Genomic DNA, 23677 nt, shown 5'->3' with positions numbered 1-23677 from the left:
AATGTCAGAATAGGGGGCTTTGAACATGGAATTGGACAGTGTTAGTAGGATCCACAGAATTTAAAGCAGGAAAGAACCTAAGACATCTTCCAATCCAACCTCATTTTACAAAACAGGAAACTGAGACCAGAGAGATGTGACTTATTCAGGAGCAAAGAGCAAACTGTAACAGAGCTAGGTTAACAATTCAGGTCTCCCTCCCGGCTGTTACTCCAATGCTCTTTCTGTTAACTTCTGATAGCAATGAAGAGGAAAGGTCCATCCGCTGGTGCTCCAGTGGGGATCATGTCGTAGTAAGGGACCTTAGACAACCAGGACTGAATGCCTCGAAGTCTGGAGAAACAACAAAGGGATGCCTCATCTGTTTCACAAATAAACTGATTCCATGAGGAACCCTTGCTGAAAATTTTTATCCCACGCAGCTCTGGGTCTCTCTGGGGTGATGGAAGGAATCAACCACCCCAAAGAAAAGAACAGTTCCAATGAAAATCACAGCTTTCTTCCTTATAATATAAACCAACTTTTAATAATAAAAAATCTATCAGGAATTTAATGAGAATATTATGTACATGTCCATGTAAACCAGTGCACAAGGCCCATGTTCTCAAGAGCCAACTTCTGCTCCCCATTCAATGAGACCCAACCATCTTCCCACCCCAAACACATGCCCACTGTGGTGGGCAACCTGGATGGTCTCTCTTGCTCTCTCTCCTTTCTGGAGAAAGGGCCATCACTTATTTCCCAGTGAGTGCTGGAAAAGAAGGACCTGTTTTCCTCCCAATCCCTATCAAGACAACATTGAGAAAACCAAGAAGTCTGTACATGTTCCAAGCAATGATTTGCTCTGTCATACTATTCTGACCTGAAGCATTGAGACAAGACCTGAGACCCCAAGGACAACCCACGCTGTTCATCTTGGCCATTGGCTAAGGAAATGGAAAGTTTACTTTTCCTTCTCACACAGCCTCAGCATTTCAGACCCTGTATAGTTATTAAAAGGGACAATCCATGAAGCTGATTTGCCACAGGTTTGGAGCAAGCTCTCTTGAAGGTGGGAGGGCAGCAATGGGGACAGTTAGGACAGTGGACAGCTCCTCAATTCTGGGAGCTTTCCTGGCTAGATGGCTGACCGAGGGCCTCAAATACCCTGCTCAAGGCAAATTCAAATTAAAAATAAATAAAAACAAGAGCACCTGGGAAGCCTTTCTCCTCCTGAACAAGCTTTTCTCCACCTGCTTTATGGCCTGATCAAGACTGAGATGTTAGAGGATATAATGTGAAGATGAGTTAGCAAAGTGGGGGGAGGAGCCCCATCATGTGCATGCCCACCATGTGCATGCCCTCTGTTTGCTGAAACTTTTTAAAAAGATGCCTAGATCTCGCCTATCACAGGGCTTCCACAGAAGCACACAGCTGATACTCTGGGCATTTCTCAACCTATTTTTGCCTTTCAAATTAAGCTGCGGCAATCTATCTAATACTGATAAACTGAAACCATGTTGATACAGGGGTGGAGGAAAAGAAATCCATTTGAGGCACCTGATGCTTTTTTCTTGACATGAAACTGTCTTCCTAAAATCCTAGTATTAAAAAAGTAAAACCTTCATTTTCCAATGTTTTGTTTAGTTTTGTTTTTAGTAGAACTGGGAAATGTGAAAGCTACATTGTGTTGGTCCCATGTTAAACAATATATCTTTCTTTAAAATTTAAAATCTCAAATATATAATCACACAATAAAAAAAAGAAAACACCCAAAAATCCAGAAGTGTCATTCCACATAAATAGGCACAACATAGTTCTTCTTCCATTATAGGGAAAATGGGTACAGTCCAATGGACCAGACCATCAAGTGGCCTTGGTTTCCATCCTCGTTTCAGGCTTGTTAATGCCAACCAGATCAATCAGGACTGGCTCTGCAGGATATAACAGACAGCATCAGTAAGGGTTAATGACTACCCCTGAACACTAAGGAAAGGAGACCCATGACAAGCAGTGATTGCGGAATGTATGCTATGCTCTAGGCATAGAAAGAACTTTTTTTCTGGGGGATCTGCGATGGCGAAGAGCTCCAGAATAAATATTTCTTTTTATATCAGAAGGAATCCCAAGATCTGTGCCAGACCTGGGTTTCAAAAGTGCAGATTGATCAATTTAGAAAGCGGTGTCTTGCAAGAGGGGTCTGATGACTCCAAGCCAATGGCCCACATGACCCTGATAGCTCCATGGATACAAAAGGGACTCAGGATTACAAGAGTTAGGGACAGCAACCACATCTAAGATGACTGGTCAGCGGCAGGACTAGGTTCTGATTCTCCGTTGCACCAAGTGACCACCATCCTTTGCAGGCACCTGACCAGAGACATCCAGTCCCAGTCCAGTTGTATTTTCCAGGTCAGCAATCTCTCCCAACCAGCTATGTCCAAGAGAGGAAGCAATAGGCTCAAACACATGTAGACAAGGATGAGCATGGGGGCTGATTCTGGGATGAGGAGGGGGACCGGACAGCTTTCAAGTAGTCTGGCCTGTCTTAGGAAAAGACTCTTGGCAGCGGGCTCTCATCTCCTATACCCTGGGGCAAGGGGAGAGGTTTGCCAGCCAGGGGAGTGAGGTACACCACAGGTCCTGAGAGTTGACTCTCTGCTGAACACTTCCAGGGTCTCCAACAAAGCAAGGGTTCTTGTCCTTTCTTATTTACAAGTCTCCATCCACAGGTGGCTGACATAGCTGATAGATCCTGGGGGACAGAACAGGAAAAGAGTCAAAGGGCAACCCAGAGACACAAATGACCTAACTGCTCCCAGGTACCATCCTTTGGATCTAGAGCATAGGGGACTGTTCACTGGGTAATGCTTAATTCAACAAATATCTGTTCATTGAGTATCAGATACTAGGGGAGGATAGAAGAGGATTACATTGCTACAACATTGCTTCAAGGTTCACTAGGAACTTTCCTTGTAACATTCCTACGAGGTAGATAGGGTCAGGATTTCCCAAGTTGTAGATGAGTAAACTGAGGTTCAGAGAGGCTAAAGTAGCTGACCCAGGTCACAGAGGTAGTAAGTATCAGAACCTGAACCTGAACTCAGGTTTTCTGACTCTTAGTACAATGCTCTCATGAAATGATATTTAGGATATTCTAAGAATGGTGAGAGCAAAACTGCAGATAGAGAGGAATATGGGAAAAGTTTGGATTAATACAGCAAATATTTCATGTTAATGAATCAACAAACAGATGTCCCACACATGGTATGCAAATGTACTAAATCATCAGGAATATGGCACAGGTAAGCTGGTGCTATTAGGCTCAGTAGTGACTGACCAATGGCTAATACTGATCCATGGCCTGAGACTTCTCTGAAGAAAAATGTTCTACTGCACACAGTACTCACCGAGGTGCTCCCTGAGGCATCTGATCCTTGATCCGGAGGTTTTTTGCCAGGATTTCTACCCTGGGCCCCTGGAGGGTGAGAGAGAAAAAGCAGAAAGGAGAGCAGGAGAGAGAGAGAGAGAAAGAGAGAGAGAGAGAGAGAGAGATTAGTGAGGCTGGGTACATCAATCCTGGAGCTATTGGATGGGGAAGAGAGGGAAGATGAGACTGGCAAAGCCCAAACCAGGTAAAAACCCTGGATTTACAATGGCATTATTCAAACAGGCAGGGAGTAGGCTAAGTAGTAGTGACTTGTGGCCCCATGAAATGCTGACAATGCTTCCCTCAGGATGAGTCAGGTCTGGTGGGAGTGAGGTGAATGGTACCAGCCCCAGACTGGGTATAGTCTCCCACTGGTCCCCTTTTCCCTTCCTCTCTTGATAGCTGCTGATAGCAACATAACCTATGTGCAGAGAGATTGACAGCAAGTGATTTGGGTCTGAGCACACAAATAAGTACTAAAAAGGTGTCAGCGTGGCTGACGCATGTCATAAGCAATCCTGGGTTACTGCCCTGTGCCCAAGTCTAGTTGCTGACTTTGTCCTGCCAGGTCTAGGGTCTTACCTGCTTCCTCATGATGTCTGTGGCCTGCATGATGCACTTGGGAAGTAGCCCATGGCTCCGAGCCAGGATGGCTGCCTGCTCCAGGGAGACACTCAGGGTACTCCTAGGAACAGGATAAAAATGAAAGGTCGATGGGAAGCTCTCAGAGTAGGGACTTTCATGTAATCTCAGGAATAAGGACACAGGTGGGGTACCCCTCCTACCCCCTTTCCCCTCAGCAACGACTGAGGTGGAATATGCAGAGGACCCTGCATCTACCTCTGAGGACTTTTCACAACCTCAACTCCAGTGGTGAAACTCAGTCCCCTGGAGCAGCCCTGTAGGTACACCAAGCTTCCTGCATTCTAGTGGGGCTTAACCTGGATTAGGGGATAGGGCCCATTTCATTAAATTCTGAAATAAACACATACCAGGCTTGCTTTTATCCCCCACCCTCCTTTTTCTTTTTCTGATTAATCTAAAATAGTCCTTTGATCTAGGGCAGTCCTCTGGTGATCCAAAAGGCCAGAGTCTAGAATTCTCATTACAGAGAGAAACTGACCTTGCCTGAAGGCCCCTCTCCCTGGGAAGTCATAAGGCCTACCCACAGGCACTGAGGTCACTGCCTGGACACTCATGGAACAGCCTACAGGCATGGGGGGGAAGGGGAAGGAATCCATGGAGACAGAGGATAATGAAATAAGTGCCTGGGGTGAAGGTAGCACTTTACTTCCAAAAGCCTCGCTGGCAAGAAAGGGCCTTAAAGACTATCTACTCATAACACATTCTTTCCCCACCCCCATTTTACAAAGGAGTGTGGAAGAAAATCATTCCAGAATACCAGAGCTGAAAGAGACATTAAAGACCATCTAGTCAAATCCTTGATGGGAAACTAAGGCTCAGAAAAAGAAAGAAATTTTTCCAAGGTGACCACCTCGTTTCCTGACACCCAATCCAATGTCCTTTCCACTGAGTCTTGCTGCCTCCCAAGGTAATAACAATAATTGCTCACATTTCTTTACAACTTTAAGATTCACAAGAACGCTATGGTGGAGATGGTATGAGTATTATTAATGCTGTTCTACAGCTAGAGAAACCAACTCAGGTAAAGTGATCTCATTCTGCCTCCAATCCCACTGTTGTAGTGTCAACATCAGAATCAGGCCAATGCACTCTTCCCACTAATAGAAAATGTCAAGGTTTAAGGGATTTGGAGGAGAAAGCTGTTTTCAAAGGCATCTCAAGTCCCAAGAGGAATGTACTCCAGGACAGAAGGTCCACTTAAGCAGCTTCTATCTCCCATGAGTGATGGGAGGGTGAGGAGGGGGCAGGCAGGGGATGGGGCAGCCAGCACTTACCTCTGCATACCAGTGCCACACATGGTGACCTGACAGGCACCCAGGCGGTAACAGAGCTCAGAGGAGATGGGCAGCAGGCCTGCACCAGGCACACTGGTGCCAGGCTTTGAGTGGACAAAGGACTTCATCAGGCGGCACAGCTCATCCATGGCATTAATGGGACGGATCAGCTGCAAAGTAGTCAGTTACTGAGCTTCCCAAAGTCTGACCCTTGTTTCCCTGAACCCAGTTTATGACTGTGTCCTAGGGGGACTTTCTTATTTCATAGGGTATTTCATAGGCTCCAGAGTTGGGAAAGACCCCAGAGGCTGCCTGATCCAACATCCTCCTTCTACAGATGAAGAAGCCAGGGCTCTGACAGGTGTGACACATCTAGTAAGGCCCCAAGTCAGAATTCGAGGCTCCAGCTTCAAAACCAATGCTCCAATTGCATCATACTATCTCAACTTGTATCATCATGCCTTATATATCCATCCCTCTTCTCTTCATCCCTATGGCTACTGACCCTAACCTCATTGTTTAACATCAGGCTCTTCAGAGATGGATCTCCCTGCCTCCAGTCTCTCCCCCTATTCAAGATACCATACACATATACCCCATATTACTCTTCTAAAATGGCACTTTGCTCAAAAATTCTAACTGACTCCCCAGTGCCATTCCCTATACTGGTTTCCCAGGTCTTCCACAATCAAACCACTTCCCTATCTGAGAACTGAAGTCTTTTACAGTCTAATCTTACCCTGTGTACCTAACCTCATCCCCCACTATTGCTTTCACATCCTTCCACTCCAGCTAGGCTGCATTATTTCCACTCTCCCAGTGAGAAAGGCCAAATTTAGTCCCATTTCTGTGCCTTGGTTTATTCCTTCCCTGGTAACTCTAGCCATCACTCATCAGCACTGACTGGCCAAACCAGACATTCTGACCCTCTGATTATATCTTAGTGTACTAACATTTGGGTGTTCATTTATACAAGTCTCGTTTTTCCAAAACTTGTGAACTCCCTGAGGGTATAAGGACCACAACTGATCCTTCTTTTCTATCACCCAAAGCAGGTGTTCAACAAATATTTATAGAAGTACACAGTTCCTGCCCCTCATGGGAAAAAAAATCCATAGGAGAGAGGGGAAGAAAACAGGAAGACCAGAAGAAGGGAGGGAGGAGGAAAAGAAAAATAAATAAAAGCCAAGATGGAGGAGGGAGGTACCTGATCAATTTTCACAGCTGTCGCACTGGCATCTGTGGGCAGGTTGGACCTTTCGAGGTAAAATGTCCTGAAAGGGAACCACATCACACATCACTAAATTAGAACCCAGATCTAGTTGATGTTTAGAAGGCATATCTACCTCCCAGCATGCTACTGGTCTGTGCCACTCCCACCCGATCTTGGCTCTAGGTCATGTCACAGGAACACAGAATATCAGTCAACACATACCCTAAGAGATGATCTAATTCATATTACTCATTTTATAAAGGAGGAAAGTGAGGCGCAGAGGAGTCACCCTGTAAGTGGTAGATCCGAGACAAGAATTCAGGTCTCCTAATGTCCCAGTCCAAAGTCTCATCCACTGTATCACTCTGCTTCCTATTAACTCCAAACCACCTTCCAACAAGAGTTACTTCACCTCGAGCAAAGAGGGTAAAGAGGGCAGGAGGGGTTGCTACCTAAGCCGTCGGTAATACTGCTGAACTTTCTCCAGAGACTGAGCATTGATCTCCTGCTGCAGCTCCTCCAGGAGGGCGGTGGTCGAGCCCCCAGCTTGTGGCTGCCCTTCCAGATTGTCCAGGGCTATGGAAGAACCAAGGCAACTGTGAGACCTAGGCCTAACTACCCTGGAAATGGGTCCTAACCCCCCGCTCCCACCCCCACCACTGTCATAGCACATACCTTTTGTGAAGAAGACCGTGTGCAGTCTTAGACTGCCCCCATTCTCCAGCCGGGTGGGCAATTTGGAGAAGTGATAGCTGTCGAGGTAAAAAATGACCTTCAAGGCCTGGCGGCTGCCCTCAATGTGATAAAAAACATGAGTGTCTGGAGAGACAAAAAAAAAAAACCCAAAACAGTGGGGGGTGAGGTTTGGAATACTTGTCCCCAAGACTGAGAGGAACAACTAAAGGATTCTATTTTCAGTCCCCATAAGTAGCTGGTTCGAGACCAGGCTTCACACCCCATAGTCCCCAGAGCCCACTGCATGCCCTGACATCCACGGCCACATCTTTTGCTTAGAACAATAACCAAATGGAAATGATCATCACTTCTGGGAAGGGCTTGAAGATCTACTGCCCTACAGCCCCATCTCAGCCCCAGATATCCCTTGTGTGTGCTAAATAGTGACCATCATAACAGCACATATACAATAGACAGCACTTATACTGCACCTACTATGCACTTTACAAATATCATCTGATATTCACAACAACTTGGGGGGCTTGCTATTATTGTCCCCATTTTTTAAAGTTGGGGAAACTGAGGCAGAGATTATTAGCACACAAGCTACATGAAGGCAGGGGCAATTTCATTTCTGTATTTCTATGCCCAACACCTAGTACAGTGTCTCAGATATAGGAGGGATTCAAAAAAAATTTGTGACTGATGGATTCATCCTTCAGGGCAAGCAGCCTCTGTCTAGACAGTCATAAGATTATAGATTCAGAGCTGAAAGGGACTCCAAAAACTATCAAATCCAACCCCCTCATCTTACAAATGAAACTTGAGGCCCAGGGAAGTGAAGGGTCTTGCCCACAGTCACATAAAGGTAGCTTAATATTACAGGCAGGATCTGAACCCAGGTCCTCTCACTCCAGAGCCAGCATGTTCTGTCCCCTCTACCATGCTGCCTCCTAGTGTGGATGCCCATTCTTGGGAAGGTAGCTCACAACTTAAATTTCTACAAAGCGTACAGGTTTAACAAAGCACTTTCCCCACAAAAACCCTATGAAGTAGGTAGCATAAGGATTATTACTCCCATTTTACAGATAAGGAACTGAGAGGAAGTGAGTTGTCCAAAGTCAAATAGCAAGTTCAAAGTCAAGATCTGAACCTACGTCTCCTGACTCAAAGACCACTGGTCTTTCCCTTGCTGCCTCTCGAGTGTATGAGAGCACCTTTATGCAGCCAAGAGCTTTGGATGGAGAGAGTCTGTCATGGTCCATTGGACCTAGAACCTCAATGCTTCTAGGCAATAAGTTTATGCTTATGCCTTGATTAGATTCATACCTCCATGCCTTCCCCCCCCCAAAGCTCCATTTCTTCTATTCCCATTTGCCCCACCCCTAGCACCCAGTAACCACCAAGTCTAACCCTTTCAAATCATGAACACTTAAGGAGTAACACTTTGAGGATCCTTTGGGGGAAAAGGGGCAGTGTACAGTGCTCTAAAATTTGACAGGGACCAAAGCCTTCAGGGGTTCCATGAACTTAGATGGAGGGGGGAGAGTACATCATTGTTTTTACCAACAGCTAGCTGAAATTTAGCATTTCCTCCAATTATGAATTTTTTTAAAAATCTATTCTGAGAAGGAGGTCGTAGGCATGACCAGACTGCCCAAGGGTGCCCATGACACATTAAAAAGATTACGAATCCCTGTTTAGACTCTTCAGAGTTGGAGGCAACCTTAAAGATCATCTAATGTAAAGGGTCTTAACCTGGGGATCAGTGACTTTGTTATTTTTAATGTTTCCTTTGTAATCCTCTGAATCTTTTTTTTGGGAGGGAATGCACTTTAAAAAACATAATTCTGAGGAGTCCATGGACTTCACCAGAATGCCAAAGGAATCCAATGTATCAAAATGATTAAGAACGCCTAAGATAAAGGAATGAAGCTCTAACTATGGCAAGCACCAATGAACAGCTGGGGGGTGGGGAGCAAGGGAGGTATTTGGGTTACAGAGGGGCAGGTGCTGCTCATCCACAGGAAAGCCACCATTGTTTCCACTCCAGTTAGTTTTAGGCTGGACCAGGATGGATCTATGACTACACGGAATAGTTATACACTGTCCTTGCTGGAAGAAGAAGATGCACACCCATCTCAGACAGGTAAGGTCCTATCATGCTTTGAGGCAGGAGGAGAGACACAGCCTGGTGGATCACAAAGAATACCAGCAAGGACACTGAGGTTCAAAACATAGGTCTCTTCCCTTGTTACTTGTGTGACCTTGGGCACCACATCCCTAGGTCCAAATTTCTTCCTCTGCAAAATGAGGAGATTAGACTAGATTTCTAAGGTTCCTTTCTGGCTCTAAATCTTATAACCCAAGTGATAAAGAGGATGACTTTTGGGGGACTCTGCCAGTCAAAGAATTCTGAGACAAAACCAAGGGACACAAGTCTCCCAGCCAGGGGAAAGCAACCAGAAAACACTTACTGGTGACAAAATTCTCATCCAGCTGTTTAAATAAGAAGGTGACATTGTCCAGCTCTGACAAAGTGACCCGGATATCCTCCAGCATGATGCGCTCTTCCCTCTAAGAATGAATGAAGAAAGGATGAACTGTTAGAAACTTCTTTCAGAGTCAGAAAATGGTGCGCTGGAATACTCAATCTTTTACGTTTGCCACCGTGAACACAGATCCACCCTGCTTTGCACACAGCATCCACCTTTTTTTTTTCCTCTGACAAATTGGACTAAATGGCCTCTAAGGAAGCTTTGGTATTCTACTTTCTCTGGTGCCTTCCAGACCCAAAGACAAAGACCATATGTTTAGAGCTGGAAAGAACTTTAAGTGTCATCTAGTACAAGCTTTTCATTTCACAGATGACAACACAGAGAGCCAAAGACAGTCTGTTTTCTAAGACCTGTTTTGCCAGCTATAAGAAAAAGAAGCAAAGCCCATGGCATGTAGTGTCTCAACAGTAGAGGGCAGCATGATCCCACTTTACAAATAAACCAGTTCTGTTTCTCCATCAAAGGACTAAAATATCTCGGTAAACAACAGAAGCTCCCCATCTCCCTCTTCCCTGTGGCCACAACCTGCCTCTTGAACATAAGACTATTGGTGGTTTGTGTCAGAGGAACCAACATTCTCTGAGGAGACAACAGCAAGCAATACCGTATGGAAAAAAAGTGACATAGGTAGGACACTCATTGTGTGGAGGTCAGGATAGAATTACAGAATGTTAGAGCTAGAAGGGACCTTAAGGACCTTATGAAGATTGACTTTTTCAATTTTTTTTATTTTTTAAAGAAATAAATTTACTTTTTGATTTTTGACCATTTATTTTTTGTTTTGAGTTCCGAATTCTCTGCCCTTTCAGGCCCTCCCTCAACCATTGAAAAAACAAGCAGTATGTCAATTAGACGTGACATCATGCAAAACATATTTCCATAATTAGCCATGTTACAAAAAAAAGACAAGAAAAATAAGGTGAAAAAATTATCTTTCAATCTGGAAGCAAAGACCCCGAGGTGGAGACCATTTGATCAAGGTCACAAGAAGACACGTGGTGCAGGGACAGATGCCTGGGACAGGTCTACACTCGCTCATTATGCGCTCCCACAGTGTACTACTGCTCTACTGTGTGTTCGTCCTTCACTGCCGAAGAAGACCATGCCATCTGAGAAATAATGAAATGAGTTGCACTTGACTTTTTTTTTGAGTGAAGGAGGGCTGAGTGCTGTACTATGTTAGCAGGAAAACACCCAAATGCTTCTTGGGGAGGCACCTTGGTGAAGGAGAAGTCATTGGACTGAAAGTCAAAAAGCCTGTAATCTGATCTAGGACACAGATGCACACACACATGCGCACACACACACACGGTTAACTTACCTTCTCCAGGCCTCAGTTTCCTCATTTGGAAAATGGGCACAAGGAAGGCAATAACCCCCTAGTCCACCTCTCTACATTAGGTTGTAAAGATCAAAAAAGATCAAGGCTAGAAAAGTACAACCTCAAAAGTATAACAGACTAGACAAATGAGAGGAGTAATTAATTGTGGTAAAGCCTGTAAATAGGACAGCTTTGCTGAGTAGAAGCTGCTCGGTGAGTCATTTCACATCAGGGCATCGATAACCTCCTCCATCTGAGGGCCTAGGGTCCCTTTCATCTCTAAATTCTTATTAAAGTGATCACTATCTGAAGGGCCATCATTGTGTCAGCTGGAGGAACTTGCTCTGCTCCCCCCCAGAGAGCAGATGCAGGGCTTTGGGGAGAAGGGTGGCAGACCTGATGAATATTGCTACAACTGGTGGTATCCAGTAATGAAACAGGAGGCCTCGTACAGACAGTGACTGTCTCAGGACTGGAGGCCACGGAATCTAGATCTGGAAAGGACATGACCGTTCCAGCCCTTCATTTTACAAATGAGAAAACTGAGTCTCAGGTGAGGGACTTGCTCTGTCACCCAACAAAGCTTGAAGGTTATTCTAGTTATTAACACTGTCTTCCCTCATCAAATTATTACGTAAAAGTGGTTACATGTTGTATTCCCTACCTACCATCCCACCCAGGAGAAAATCAGCTCTTTGAGAGGAGGAGTCGTTTTAAATTCTGTCTCTCTATATAACCTACTGCTTAACATGTTGCCCAATACAGGATCAGAGATTGAGAGCTAGAACGGATCTCAGGGGCCATCTATTTCAATGTCTCCATTTTACATGTAAGGAAACTGAGGCACAGAGAGGTTCAGTGACTTGCTCAGAACTACGGTGCTTAGTGTCTGAGGCAAGATTTGAGGTTTTTCTGACTCCCAAGTCTAGCATTCTATCCACAATACCACCTAACTTCCATAAAGTGGGCCACTGAATTCTTATTGAATCAGCATGGAAGAGATTCAAACTCAGGTCCTCACATTCCAGATTCTACTAGGCTTCCTCATCAGCAAAAGATGGGTCATCATTCCTTAGTATTAGACAGAGGAGGGTTACTCTCCAAGAACCCCTAAGTTCTCTTCCAGTTCTAAAATAGTTCTCTAAAATGGTGCCAGAGCTTGTAGCAGCAGAACCAAGACTGAAATCCCCTGACCTGGAAGTAAACTGAAGGTTCTTCTTTTTAACCCACACCAAGTATTCTATATCTCAGGCAAGAAGAGCCTTGCCTCAGGGTCCACACGTCTGTGGCTGCCAATCCCATCCCCCAGCCAATGGCTCTTACCACACTAGGGGACAGCAGGGACTGATAGTGGAGAAGAACCCCTGTGGCCGCGATCTGTTCTAGCCACTTGCGACTGGCATCTCGGCTGCTCTCTTCATACTCGCCATTGTTATTGTAGCGGTAGCTCAGAGCTGCAAGCAGCTGGTCAGAGAAAGTACAGATGGCGGCCACCAGAGACTGGCAGAAGATGACATCCCGCCTCAACTGCAGCTCCGTATCTGCAGGAGGAGAAAGAGAGAGAAAGCGCTAAACTGACCTGACATTGTTCCAGTGGCCTCCGGATTACAGACTACATCTGGGCAGGAAGCAGGCTGTGCATGGCCCTAAGGGCTCTTTACCTATCTAATGATGGGATGCAAACCCTCCATTTTACTTTGGGGGAAACTACAAAGGGGCGTGGCAGATTCTTGCCACTTTTCCTCTCCCTGTGGGCCATCCTTATGGAGTTTCAGTTCATGATAATTCTAAACTATGAACCCGGAGGAAATTCCTTTACAGGTCCAAGGAAAGGGGAGAAGGTTATTCCCTTCCATTTATTTATACTATTAACTCTTTTATTTATTCCATTATTTTATATTTTGTTTTATACTATGTGTCAGGCACTATGCTAATAATAAGCACCTGACAAATATTTCATTTAATCCTCACAACTCTGGAAAATTAGGCAATTTCTTCTCAGAAAAACCACACACCCCACTTTCCTGCTTCCAGTTTCTGACAGTGCACGCTAAACTTCAGGAGGAAGGCTCTCTAAGAAGGCAGGGCGGCTGTGTTAGCTCAGACACTGACCAGGATGCTCTTAGATGAGCCTTGGAAGGGATATATCTAGGTAGAGTTAGGAGGCTGCTCAGCTAAAGGGGGAGAGAGAAATGCCCATATTCAAACCCTGTAAGCGACAGGATGAGAGAGTATCAAATAGCAGGGGGGCGGTTCTCTCTTCAAGCCCTGGATGAGAAACACAGGAAACTCAAAGCCTGATGTTCAGCCACATGTGGCCCACAGGCTACATTTCATTTATGAAAAATAGGGTGATGAATTGAGGCTTGGCAGGGAGGAATCAGGCTCCAGTACTTACAAAAAAGACCAAAGGATAACATACATACAAATCAGCCTTATAAACCCACCAAAAATACCAACAAGGCAAAATCCTTCCCAACACCCGCATCTCCCACATGCCAACCTTGGAGACAGCCTTCGCCCCTCTAACCTCCCCTTGAAGTTTTCTTTACCCTGGAGTAAAAATGTTTGAAAAGTAGGGCAAAAATATGATACGAGATCTGAACCCAGAACCTCCTGTGCCCTTTCCATTGGACCAGGCTGCCTCCCCAATCCATTACCTGTGCTTTTGAGTAATGCCAGCAACACCTGATTCTTCCCATCTAGAAGGAAAAAGGAAAGGGAGATAAGATTGAAGCCATAAGCTGATGGATGTCTGAGGCTCTAGAATGAAGTTCTAGGAACATCAGACAGTATACTATAACACAAAGACATGTATTAAGGATCAAGGTGCAGACCTAAGCACTATGCCCAACACAGGGGGAGACAGAAAGGTTAGATAAGACCCATTCCTGGCTTTATGAATCTTCTAGTCTAATGGGGGATAAGATATACATGGAAGGACTGGGGTAATACAGGAAACTACATTAAGAGTCCCAAAGATTTACATGGTTACTTGAAATTTTATCAAGAAAAACATCTGGGGGGTATTCCAGGTCCTCATGAAAGGAAGGGCAGTTTTAAGAATTCAACTAGCAAAGTGCAGAGGGAGGGCAACACAGGCAGAGGGTACAATGTCAGTAAAAGCATCAGAGAGGGACAAAAATCATCCTTTTTTGGCAGAAGCAGAGAGTACGTGGAGGGGATTGTTATGAGATGAAGCTGCAAAGGCAAGGTGGCTCCATGAGGAGGGCCTTGAATGCCAGGCAGAGGACTTTGAACTTTACTTGACAGGCAATAAGGACATAGTGGGATATACAGAGAGAGAGGGAAAGGGAAGCGTGCTAGGAAAATTGCTAAGCAGGCACCCACCCCAAGGAACACTAAAGGATGTTTCTCTGGATGGAGAAAACTGCTTCCTTGTTCCAACTGGGTCATAACAAGACTCCAAAGTAGGACTCCTTGTTTCTGGGCTGAGGTGTGAGGAAAAGGGGGAACTACCTCGGGCATAAGCATCCTGATGCCAGTTCAGCCACTTTTTGACACCCAAGGCTTCCCTTTCCCTGGAGGAACTGTAAGAAAGCTTTTCCCACAAGGCCCCCACCCATACTTGGGCTTGGGGTTGTGGGAGGTGACGAAGAAGAGTCTACAACAGAAGTCTCCCCAGGGATGTTACCTGAATAAGACAGGAGCAAAATCATACCTCTGAGCAGTTCCCTGCCCTTACCTTCTCCTCCCTCACATGCCTACACCCCTTCCAGCTCAAACATTTTATGATTTTCACAGACACAGATGAGAAGCAGTGTAGTGTAGCAGATGCAGAACCAGCCTTGAAGGCAACAAGGTCTGGGTTCAAACCCAACCTTTGACACATGCTGGCTATGAGACCTTAGACAATTCACCTAACTTCTCGGTACTCAAGGAAATTCTCTAAGTCTCTAAAGTTGCAGAGAAGAAGCCAATCGGCAGTGGTAATGGGAGATCTCCCACCTAGGAATTCCCTATACCAATGAAATCATAGATCCCGTCCCTATCCCTATATATAAACACAGATACCACAATTAATTCATTCATCAAACATTTACTGAGCACCTACTATGTGCAAGGTCCCATGCTGGGTGTTGTGGGGAAAACAAAGACGAATAAGACAGAATCCCTGCCTTGGTAAGAAATCATTTATAACTGTGCATTAGCATAAGTCATCCGGACTGCCTGGAATGCATGCCCTCCTCACTACTGCCTCAGAACATCATTCTTTTCTTCATGGCTCCATTCAGGCAGGTGTCACCTCTTTTTGTAGGATTCCCTTGACCACACCAGAGAGGAGTATTCTTCCCTCCTTGCATGTACTTCAAGCACTTTACCTGGAACTCTCCTTTGTCCCCATCACAGCCCACTTCTTTATGTACCTGCTAACTGCTCCCAGTAGATTATAAACTCTATAAGGAAAAATTCTATTCCATTTTTCATCCTTGTATCCCTATCACCCAGTACAGGACACATGTCTGCACATGGCAGATGCTTAAAAAAATGTGTGCTCAATTGACTTGATTTAGCTTCCTCTCTAGTAGACAGGAATCTTAGACACACACACACACACACACACTTAGACACACACAGATACAAAGGCACAACAACACAAGATGCACAAATATACCCAAGTTCATAGAGATGCACCAAGGCAAAGAAACTGATATCTGGAAGAGGTCTCCAAGCTCTTTCAAGCCAACCCGTACCTAAAGAGAAATTTCCTCTGCAACATCCCTAATCAATGAAGTTGTTTAAAGATGTCTAGTGAGAGGAGATCTATTACCTCCTCAAACAGCCCTGTCCCACTTTTGAACAACAGTTCTAATTATTAGGAAGTTTTCCTTTACATCAGGACCAAGCCTTCACCCCTGAAATTCTAGACAACTGCCCCTTTGCTAGCTATGGGTGAGCACAAGTATGACCTTGCTTCCCCATCATAATGCTTCAGATACTTTAAGGCAGTTATCACAAGTCTTTTCTTTTCCAGGCTCACCATTCCCAGTTCTTTTAACTGATCCTTTTATGAGACAGTCTTTAGATCTCTCATTATCCTAATCCTATTCCTCTGGATACGCTCCAGATTGTCCATAGCATTCCTAAAATGTGGCACACAGAAATGAACACAATGTTCCAGATGGCTTCTGACCAGGACAGAGGGCATGCATCAGGACTATTGCTTCCTATGTTGTAAACATACCCTAAGACTTAACTACTTCGGCAGCAAACTCTCCCTTCTCCAAACCATCTTCCACCCAAATATCCAAATCATCTTCCTAAAAATTCATACCAAAACATATCACTCTCTTCCTCAAGAATCTTCCACAGATCCCTATTATTTCTAGGACAAAAAACAAACAGATGTTTTAAAACAATTCCTAATTTGGCTCTAGTCTACATTTCCAGCTTCATTTCACATTTCATCTCTTCACAGACTTTATGTTCCCGTCAAACCAAGGTTATTCCCAGTCCTCTGAACTCAGCATTCCATTTCTCAGGCTATGCCTGAGGCTGAGCATTTACTCTCAACTTACCTGCACTTTCAGAAGGCTAACTTCCTATAAGGTTAGGCTCATGTGTGAATCTACAAGATACCTTTCATCAGCACTTTGGTTGTAAATATTCTCTCTCCATTTCTCTGTTCCTCTCTCCTCTCCCGCTCTCTATTCCCCTCCCTCCTCTCTCCTAATCTCTTTTCTCCTTTCCCCCTCTATAGCTCCTCTCCTTCTCTCCCCTTCCGTCCCTCCCTACTTATCCCAGAATGGAATGTAAATAGAATACAAGCTCCTAGTGTACATAATTAAATTCTTTCCTTGTATGCCCAACAAATTGTGAACAATCGAAGGTACTTAGCAAACACTTGTTGAATTGTATGGATCTTAGAAATGTTAATTCATGCTGAACTTACAGTCCACTATCCCTGTCCTTTACAGATGGGAGTGCAGTTTAACCACACCACTCGTCTTACATTACATCAGATTACACTGTATGTAAGTATTATAGCATATTGTATATTATATGTCATTGCATTATACTACTATTATATTATAGCATGCTATGTTAGACGGTATTGTACTGTAGTATACTTTAGTTCCCATGTAGGACTGCCCCTCTGCCTCTGTTGACATTTATCTGTTTTGATTTGGACCATTATTCCGTCATGTTGACTCCTTCTGGATCCCGAGTCTGTCATCCAGTGTGTCAGCTCTGACATTGGAAATCTGAAAGATAAGCCTTCTCTGTCCTTAACGAAATCATTAACAGAACCTTTAAAGAATACAGGGCCAAAGACAAGTTTCTAGGTTACTCCACTGCAGATGGCCATATCCAAGGAGACCGTGACCCATCACTGACTACTCTTTGGTCATTCAACCAAACCCAAATCCGTCTCTCCCCTAGCTCCCATCTCTCCATCTCATCCACAAGAACAGCATGGGGGACTATTAGATTCTCTGGGGAAATCTAAGCAAACTCTATGTCTAATAGCATTTCCCAGATTTTCTACTGATACATAATGATGTCCAGGCCCCCTACTCTATCCACTGCACCACCTACCTGCCTCCAACACACACATGCATGTGCACACACACCTATTTTCTCTACAACCTGAAATCCCTGTGCTCTCTGAAACGGAGGCCTGGCATAGATCCAAACAAGGATCCTCCTCAAATTTCAACTGCCTTAAACTTTTTCCTGGAACCAGAAGCCCTGGGGTCCAAAAGGAAGGGCACCCGGCACAAAGAGACACTGTGCTTAGCCTTGGGTGTTCTGAGAGACTCTTGACCTGAAAGAAAAGGCCAAAGAACACCTAGACTGCAGAAAGACACTGTTGTTGTTGTCTATCCTTTGTTCTTGAAGAGGGCCATGACATCAGGAGGTGATGCCATGACATGCAAGTGAATTGGATTTAAGTGAAGCAGGGCTGCACGCAGTCATCAGCCTCACTCTCTCCTCTGGAACCCTCTGGGTCCAGTGGCAAGATATAGATCAGGATGACTGGAGATGGCCCCTACACAGTGGGAGACCAGGTCTCAGTTTGTCTAAAGCAATGCCCATTCAGTGATTAAGACTAGGTAAGAAATGAGGTAAAAAATGGCCTCTTTTACCAGGGTCCAAAAAAAAAAAATCAGTCTGGGAGGGGAAAACTCTCAGGGTTCCTGGTCAAAACAAAAACAACTGCTATTTACACAATAGCCATCAGGACCCAAACAATGACCAAGTGAGGCTTAGGCTAGGACCCATTGTTGGCCGATCAATGAGAGCCAGAGTGATTTGGGTTTAAGACATGGTAAAGGCAAAAAGACTGGCATAGGGGTACAAAGGAATACTATGCTTAGACTTGGTCTTTTGAGAGATTCTTATCTTGAAAGAGACCTAAGCTCCTAAGATGGTCTGGAGACATGCGGCCAAATTCAAAGTCTTGAAAATAAGGTCCACCCCTCCCTGTCTAAGCTCATAAAGATAGTGTAAGATTAGATTTTTAGAGGTGAAAGAGACCTTAGAATACAGGATGACAGAGCTAGAAGGGAACCCTACAAAATGGAATGTCAAAACTAAAAGGGGCTTTCAACAAAGAAGACAGAATGTTGTTAAAACTGAAAGGACATGGGACAATAGACTACCAAAACTAGACAAGATTTTGGGATGATCCAACTCCCTTATTCAACCACAAGGATCACAGAGATAGAAGGCGTACAGCCAGAATAAGAACCTAGGTCATTACCTTGAGTTCCAGTCTAATGCCCTTTTCGTTACACTGAAATACTCTTGAGATCTTTGGACATCCAAGAGACTACAGACATACAAGAGACCACATCTGTTATGATGTCCTAGAAGGTAGGTGTGAAGGGACAGGAAAAATTTATCCCTCTTGCCAAACACCTACCTTCTTGAGAATCCACTTGACCATTTCTGTCCAAGAAAGGAGCACGTGCCAGATTGGCCCATCCTGAGTTTCATCCTCTAGGATGATCAGGATGACCAAGGCATTGGTTTAGCTTTGGACTAGCCCCTGCTGAATAGTACTGGTATCCTGAATGCCTGTCCCATGGCCCCCAACCCATCCTGGGCACAAACCTTCCACATATTTCTGGATGTTGTCCACCAAGGACTTAATGGAGTTGGGAAGGTTCCAAGGGTCTTCCTGAATGCTTATTTGAATCATGCTCCGGCCACGGATTGGACATTCTTCCTTCTGTTTAAAGTCTGCAGTAGAAAGAGCCAGTTAAAAGAGAGGAAATGGGTAGACAGGCAACAACAAAAAATAATACAGAATGAGGGAAAAGGGGAAGTGAAGACAGCTCCCATTCTGTGACAATGTACTTGGCACTGGGAAGCCTCAGTCATGGAAGGTCAAGAGACATGCCCTACAGTACCCCATCATCACAAGGGACACTGATGCCATGAGTCCCATAGGCTCACAGAATGCAAAGCTGGAAGGGACCTTTGATATCACTTAATCCTATCACACAGTGAGTTAGTGACAGAGCCACGCTGACAACCTGGGTCTCCTGACTCTTTGTTCAATGTACCAGGTGGTTCAAAAGCTGAAAGCAGCACTTTCAACGAGCACCTCCCTCATTGGGAGGGGTCCCAATGACCACATCTATGCAGGCAACAGCCAGGGATCTGGGACTCAATCTTTGGCACAGGTTGAAGGTGCCAAGTGATCCTGACCTCTTGGTTCTCCCTTGTTTATTACAAGGACTCTTCACGTAAGACATGCCTAACAGAAGGGATTTCTCTAGATTAGCTTTTTCTTCCTTAGAAGTGGCTGAGAATAGAAACCTTGACATTGAAAGTAGAGAGCAGAAGACCAAGGTTAAATCACTCAAAGCACGTACCTGCAAAACACACACACACACACACACACACACACACACACACACACACACACACACACACACACACACACACACACACACCCCTCACCTCTCAAAGGACAGGCTAGTTTGTAATGTCCTACACTAGAGACATCACAAAGCCATCAATATTTTGTTAGGAACATGGACTTATGAAAAAGGGAGCAGAGTTAGCGCCCTGCCTCTACACACATCTGTCCATCCCCACACGTGCTCAGCCCCACAGGTCTGTATCCTCAGACCTGTCTGTCACAGATCAAGAGCTGGAAAAGATCTCAGTGGATATCATATCCTACTACATTCATTGTACAGATAAGGAAACTGAGGTTCTAGGAGGATAAGTGACTTGTCCATAGGTGTTAAGCATCAGAGGCTGCATCTGAATGAACTCAAATCCCCTTAATTCAGGAGGGATTTCAGTTCTTTCTAGCATACCAATTTTGCCCTTCAAAGGGTAAGAGAAGGAAAATGAGCAGAAAAAGGACCTTGTCACCAGCTACTAGACAGCCAGAGAATGTGTTGGGTAACAGAGTTGGGCTGGACACCTGTGTGCACATCAACCCTAAGGGAGGAAATTTCTGTTCTTCAGGCTCTTAGAAGCTTTTACCTACAGCTTTTTTCTTCCCTACAAACATCACTTGAGCCCCCTGGCCAAAAGGATATTTTCAAGAAAGGAGAATTCAAGTCAGTGTATAGCACAAGAGAAGTTTCTACAGACTTTCCTTTTCTTCCTTAGTACTGACTACAACCAGCAGCCTCTGAGCAGACCAGGAGGAAAAGAGAGCCAGGGTCAGAGTTCTGCAGGGGTAGTTGTCTGGCCCCATCCTCATCCTGAAGCCTCACCCTAGATGCCTACCTGGCCCTTCCAGGAGGCTGAGAGAACATTGCCTTGTTGACTCTGCTTTGGGTAAGCAAGCTGGGAAGTAGAGGAGAACAGGCAGCTGCAATTCTAGGTTATGGTCAGCTCTGGCCACCATCCTTCTCCAAGGGAAATGCACCATTTTGGGGAAAACCGGGTGAGAGTTTGTGGGCTGAGAGGGCAGTTACACTGGATATCTTGGCCAAAGTCAAGCAGTAGGTTCAGGACACTTTCTTCAAGTAGGAAGGATAAGTCTTCTCACTAGACAAAAAACCCTAAGTGGGGAATTTCCAAAGGAGGGAAGCAGGGCAAAGACTTCAAACTAATCTCCTAAATCTGGCCTTCTACCCTTTCAGGGATGTTCCAAACACCACTGGCCTGGTTGCTAGAAAAATTCCTCCTGCCTATATATGTAGGTCACAACAGAATTCCTTCTGGTCATATATGTGGGTCACAACAGATACATCATCTCAATGCTCCTGACTGTGCCTAACCTATGCAGAGGTCTCAATATACCAAATTATTCAACCTCTCCCCACCTACAGGCTTACCTTGCAAGCTGTGTTCCATGGGGAAATGCTTCGTTTCCTCAAAGGCCTTGCTCATGACTGACCCTTTTAGGAGTGCATTGATGGAGTCCACCTGAGCATTTAACAAAAGGCTTTTGGTTAGTGTAAGCCATGCCTGGTGAGCCAAGGGTCCCTCAATACTTCAAAAGATCCAAGATTTTCCAAGTGACTATAATCCCTCCAGTAATGAAGATCATAGCCCTTCTACATGAATTTCTGTGACCAGAAAAGTGCCTCCCTTAGCAGCCAATATTCTGGTAGTGAAGTTCTCGGAATTTATATAAGCTGGTCCATGAATAAGAGACATACAGGTGGTCTTGGGGCTTGTTCTCAAATCCTTCTCAGTTTGGCAGGACCTGTCAAAATCTGGACTCTGCTGGGATGCCCTGAGATGCCAAGGAGCTCTCAGACTCAATGACATATCAGCACAACTCTTTATTGAAAGAAGGTCCCCAAACTATAAGCAATCAGGCTGAGGGTGCTGAGAAAGAGAATTCTAGCTATGTTTCATAGCCTCAAGCCAGTAAGTATCTGCCTTATGGATCTGGAGTCAGAGGAGCAGGCTTCAAACCCTGACTCAGATACTAAACAGATAACCTTGAGTGGTGATAACTGTCACCATCACCATAGCTAGAATTAATACTTCAAGGTTTGTAAAATGGTTTACACATATTACCTCACAACAGCCCTGTGAAATAAGGGCTGTTACTATCCCTAGTTTACAGATAAAGAAACCAGGGCTCCAAGTTAAATGACTTGCCCAGGTTCACAGAGTCACAAAGTGGCTGCATTTGAACTAAGGGTTTTATAACCCCCAAATCCAGCACTTTTATCTATGGAGTTACCTAGCAAGTCATTTATCCTCTCCGGGCCTCAATTTACTCATTTACAAAATGGGGGGATTGAACTCAATGACCCCTAAGGTCACCTCTGGCTCTAAATCTATAATCCTAGGATCTTGAACACAGCCTTGGAAAGCAAGGACCAGGTCAAGGATGCCTTAGAGCAGTTCTGAACCCTAGGGTCCATGACTTGTTCTGTAAAATGTATGGATAATTTATCTCAGTGGCATCTATTCATTTCCTTTATAATCCAACATATTTATTTTGTGCATTTAAAAACATTCTTCTGAAAAGGAGTCCAAAGGCTTCATGTGACTGCCACAGGAGCCCATGACCCCTGGCTTACAGGCTAAAAAGTATTTGTCTTCACCTCTTGTGAGTCCACACTCCTCTGTTTCCCCAAGAGAGAAATCAGAAGACTGGTAGCCATCAGAAGAGAATGCCTGTACCTGATTAAACAGGTGCTCTAAGCATCCGTGCAGTTTGTCCTGTTTGTCTGATGGGATCCTCATGTCACAAGGTAACTCATCTCCTGGGAGAGAGAACAAGTGAGTCAGTGCACATCTGTGTAGTGCCTTCTACTTCTCACAGTCCTTTCCCAGCCAGTATCTCATCTGGCATTTTTTTTAACAAGAATCCTGCGAAGTAGGCAGGCCAAGCATTGTCACCTCCAGTCATCTCTTTAAAATATGGACCTGATCATGTTACTCCCCACCTACAAAATCTTTAGCAGCACCCTACTATTTACTGAATAGCTTAGCTCCTTAGCTTGTCTTGCCAAGGTTCTCCACCATTTGACTGTCTTCTACCTTCCCAATTTTATCTCCTATTAATTTCCTTGCATACTCTCTCATCAATCTATACTATTAACTGTTCCCTCAAAATTAGTCCACCTTCTGGGCCTCTGCTCATACTACTGTCTCTGCCTGAAACGATGCTCATCCTCCCCACCAAAGACCCTCTTCCACCTGACAATGCTACACAAAAAAGGATGTACACCAGATCTTCCCTAAATGTCTGCGTAGCATCCTCTCCCTTTCATCTTGAAAATGGCCCTATCCTACTTACCAGATCCCATCTCATCACTGCCCAAGTAAGAGCTGTTACTACGGACACTGGTGTAGGAAAGGACGGAGTCTCGGTTACTATTACATTCACTAAAAAAAATACAGAAAGGACATGATGAGAAACTCCCCAAGGTCTTAACAGGAACTCCACATTTCTATTTGGAGAAGCCTAACAAATGTTAAAGACGTTCAGAAAGAGGAAGATGGACTACATGCACAGAGAGGGTGTCAGGTGGATTCCAGGTCACACAGGGTTTGATGACGCAAGTACTGGTGAGGGGAGGGGGAGAAGGGTGTGGCTTCTTTCACATTTCGAAATCAGTCAATACCAACATCAACTCTCGAGACAGGAAAACAGCTATGGAGGACAGAATATAG

The 23677-nt window shown here is 44.8% G+C and overlaps 1 protein-coding gene across 2 annotated transcripts in view; it reads right to left on the bottom strand.

Moving 5' to 3' along the window:
* Positions 1-496: 496 nt before the first annotated feature.
* Positions 497-23677, bottom strand: part of PREX1 (phosphatidylinositol-3,4,5-trisphosphate dependent Rac exchange factor 1) — a 227343-nt gene continuing 204162 nt past the window's right edge. For both annotated transcript variants that reach the window (XM_072633625.1, XM_072633626.1), the window contains exons 27-40: positions 23301-23389; positions 22682-22764; positions 21373-21463; positions 19178-19306; positions 13756-13797; positions 12419-12636; positions 9694-9793; positions 7217-7360; positions 6994-7117; positions 6536-6602; positions 5329-5498; positions 3992-4094; positions 3390-3457; positions 497-2734 (exon numbers count right to left, since the gene is read on the bottom strand). In XM_072633625.1, the coding sequence (XP_072489726.1) occupies positions 2692-2734; positions 3390-3457; positions 3992-4094; positions 5329-5498; positions 6536-6602; positions 6994-7117; positions 7217-7360; positions 9694-9793; positions 12419-12636; positions 13756-13797; positions 19178-19306; positions 21373-21463; positions 22682-22764; positions 23301-23389 (1471 nt within the window). In that variant the 3' untranslated portion in view covers positions 497-2691. The remainder of the gene's footprint in view (positions 2735-3389; positions 3458-3991; positions 4095-5328; positions 5499-6535; positions 6603-6993; positions 7118-7216; positions 7361-9693; positions 9794-12418; positions 12637-13755; positions 13798-19177; positions 19307-21372; positions 21464-22681; positions 22765-23300; positions 23390-23677) is intronic.

The sequence above is a fragment of the Notamacropus eugenii genome, chromosome 1, assembly GCF_028372415.1.
Source record: "Notamacropus eugenii isolate mMacEug1 chromosome 1, mMacEug1.pri_v2, whole genome shotgun sequence".
Classification (NCBI taxonomy): Eukaryota; Metazoa; Chordata; class Mammalia; order Diprotodontia; family Macropodidae; genus Notamacropus; species Notamacropus eugenii.
Note: the sequence above shows the minus strand (reverse complement) of the source record. Positions and strands in the feature narration are given on the sequence as shown.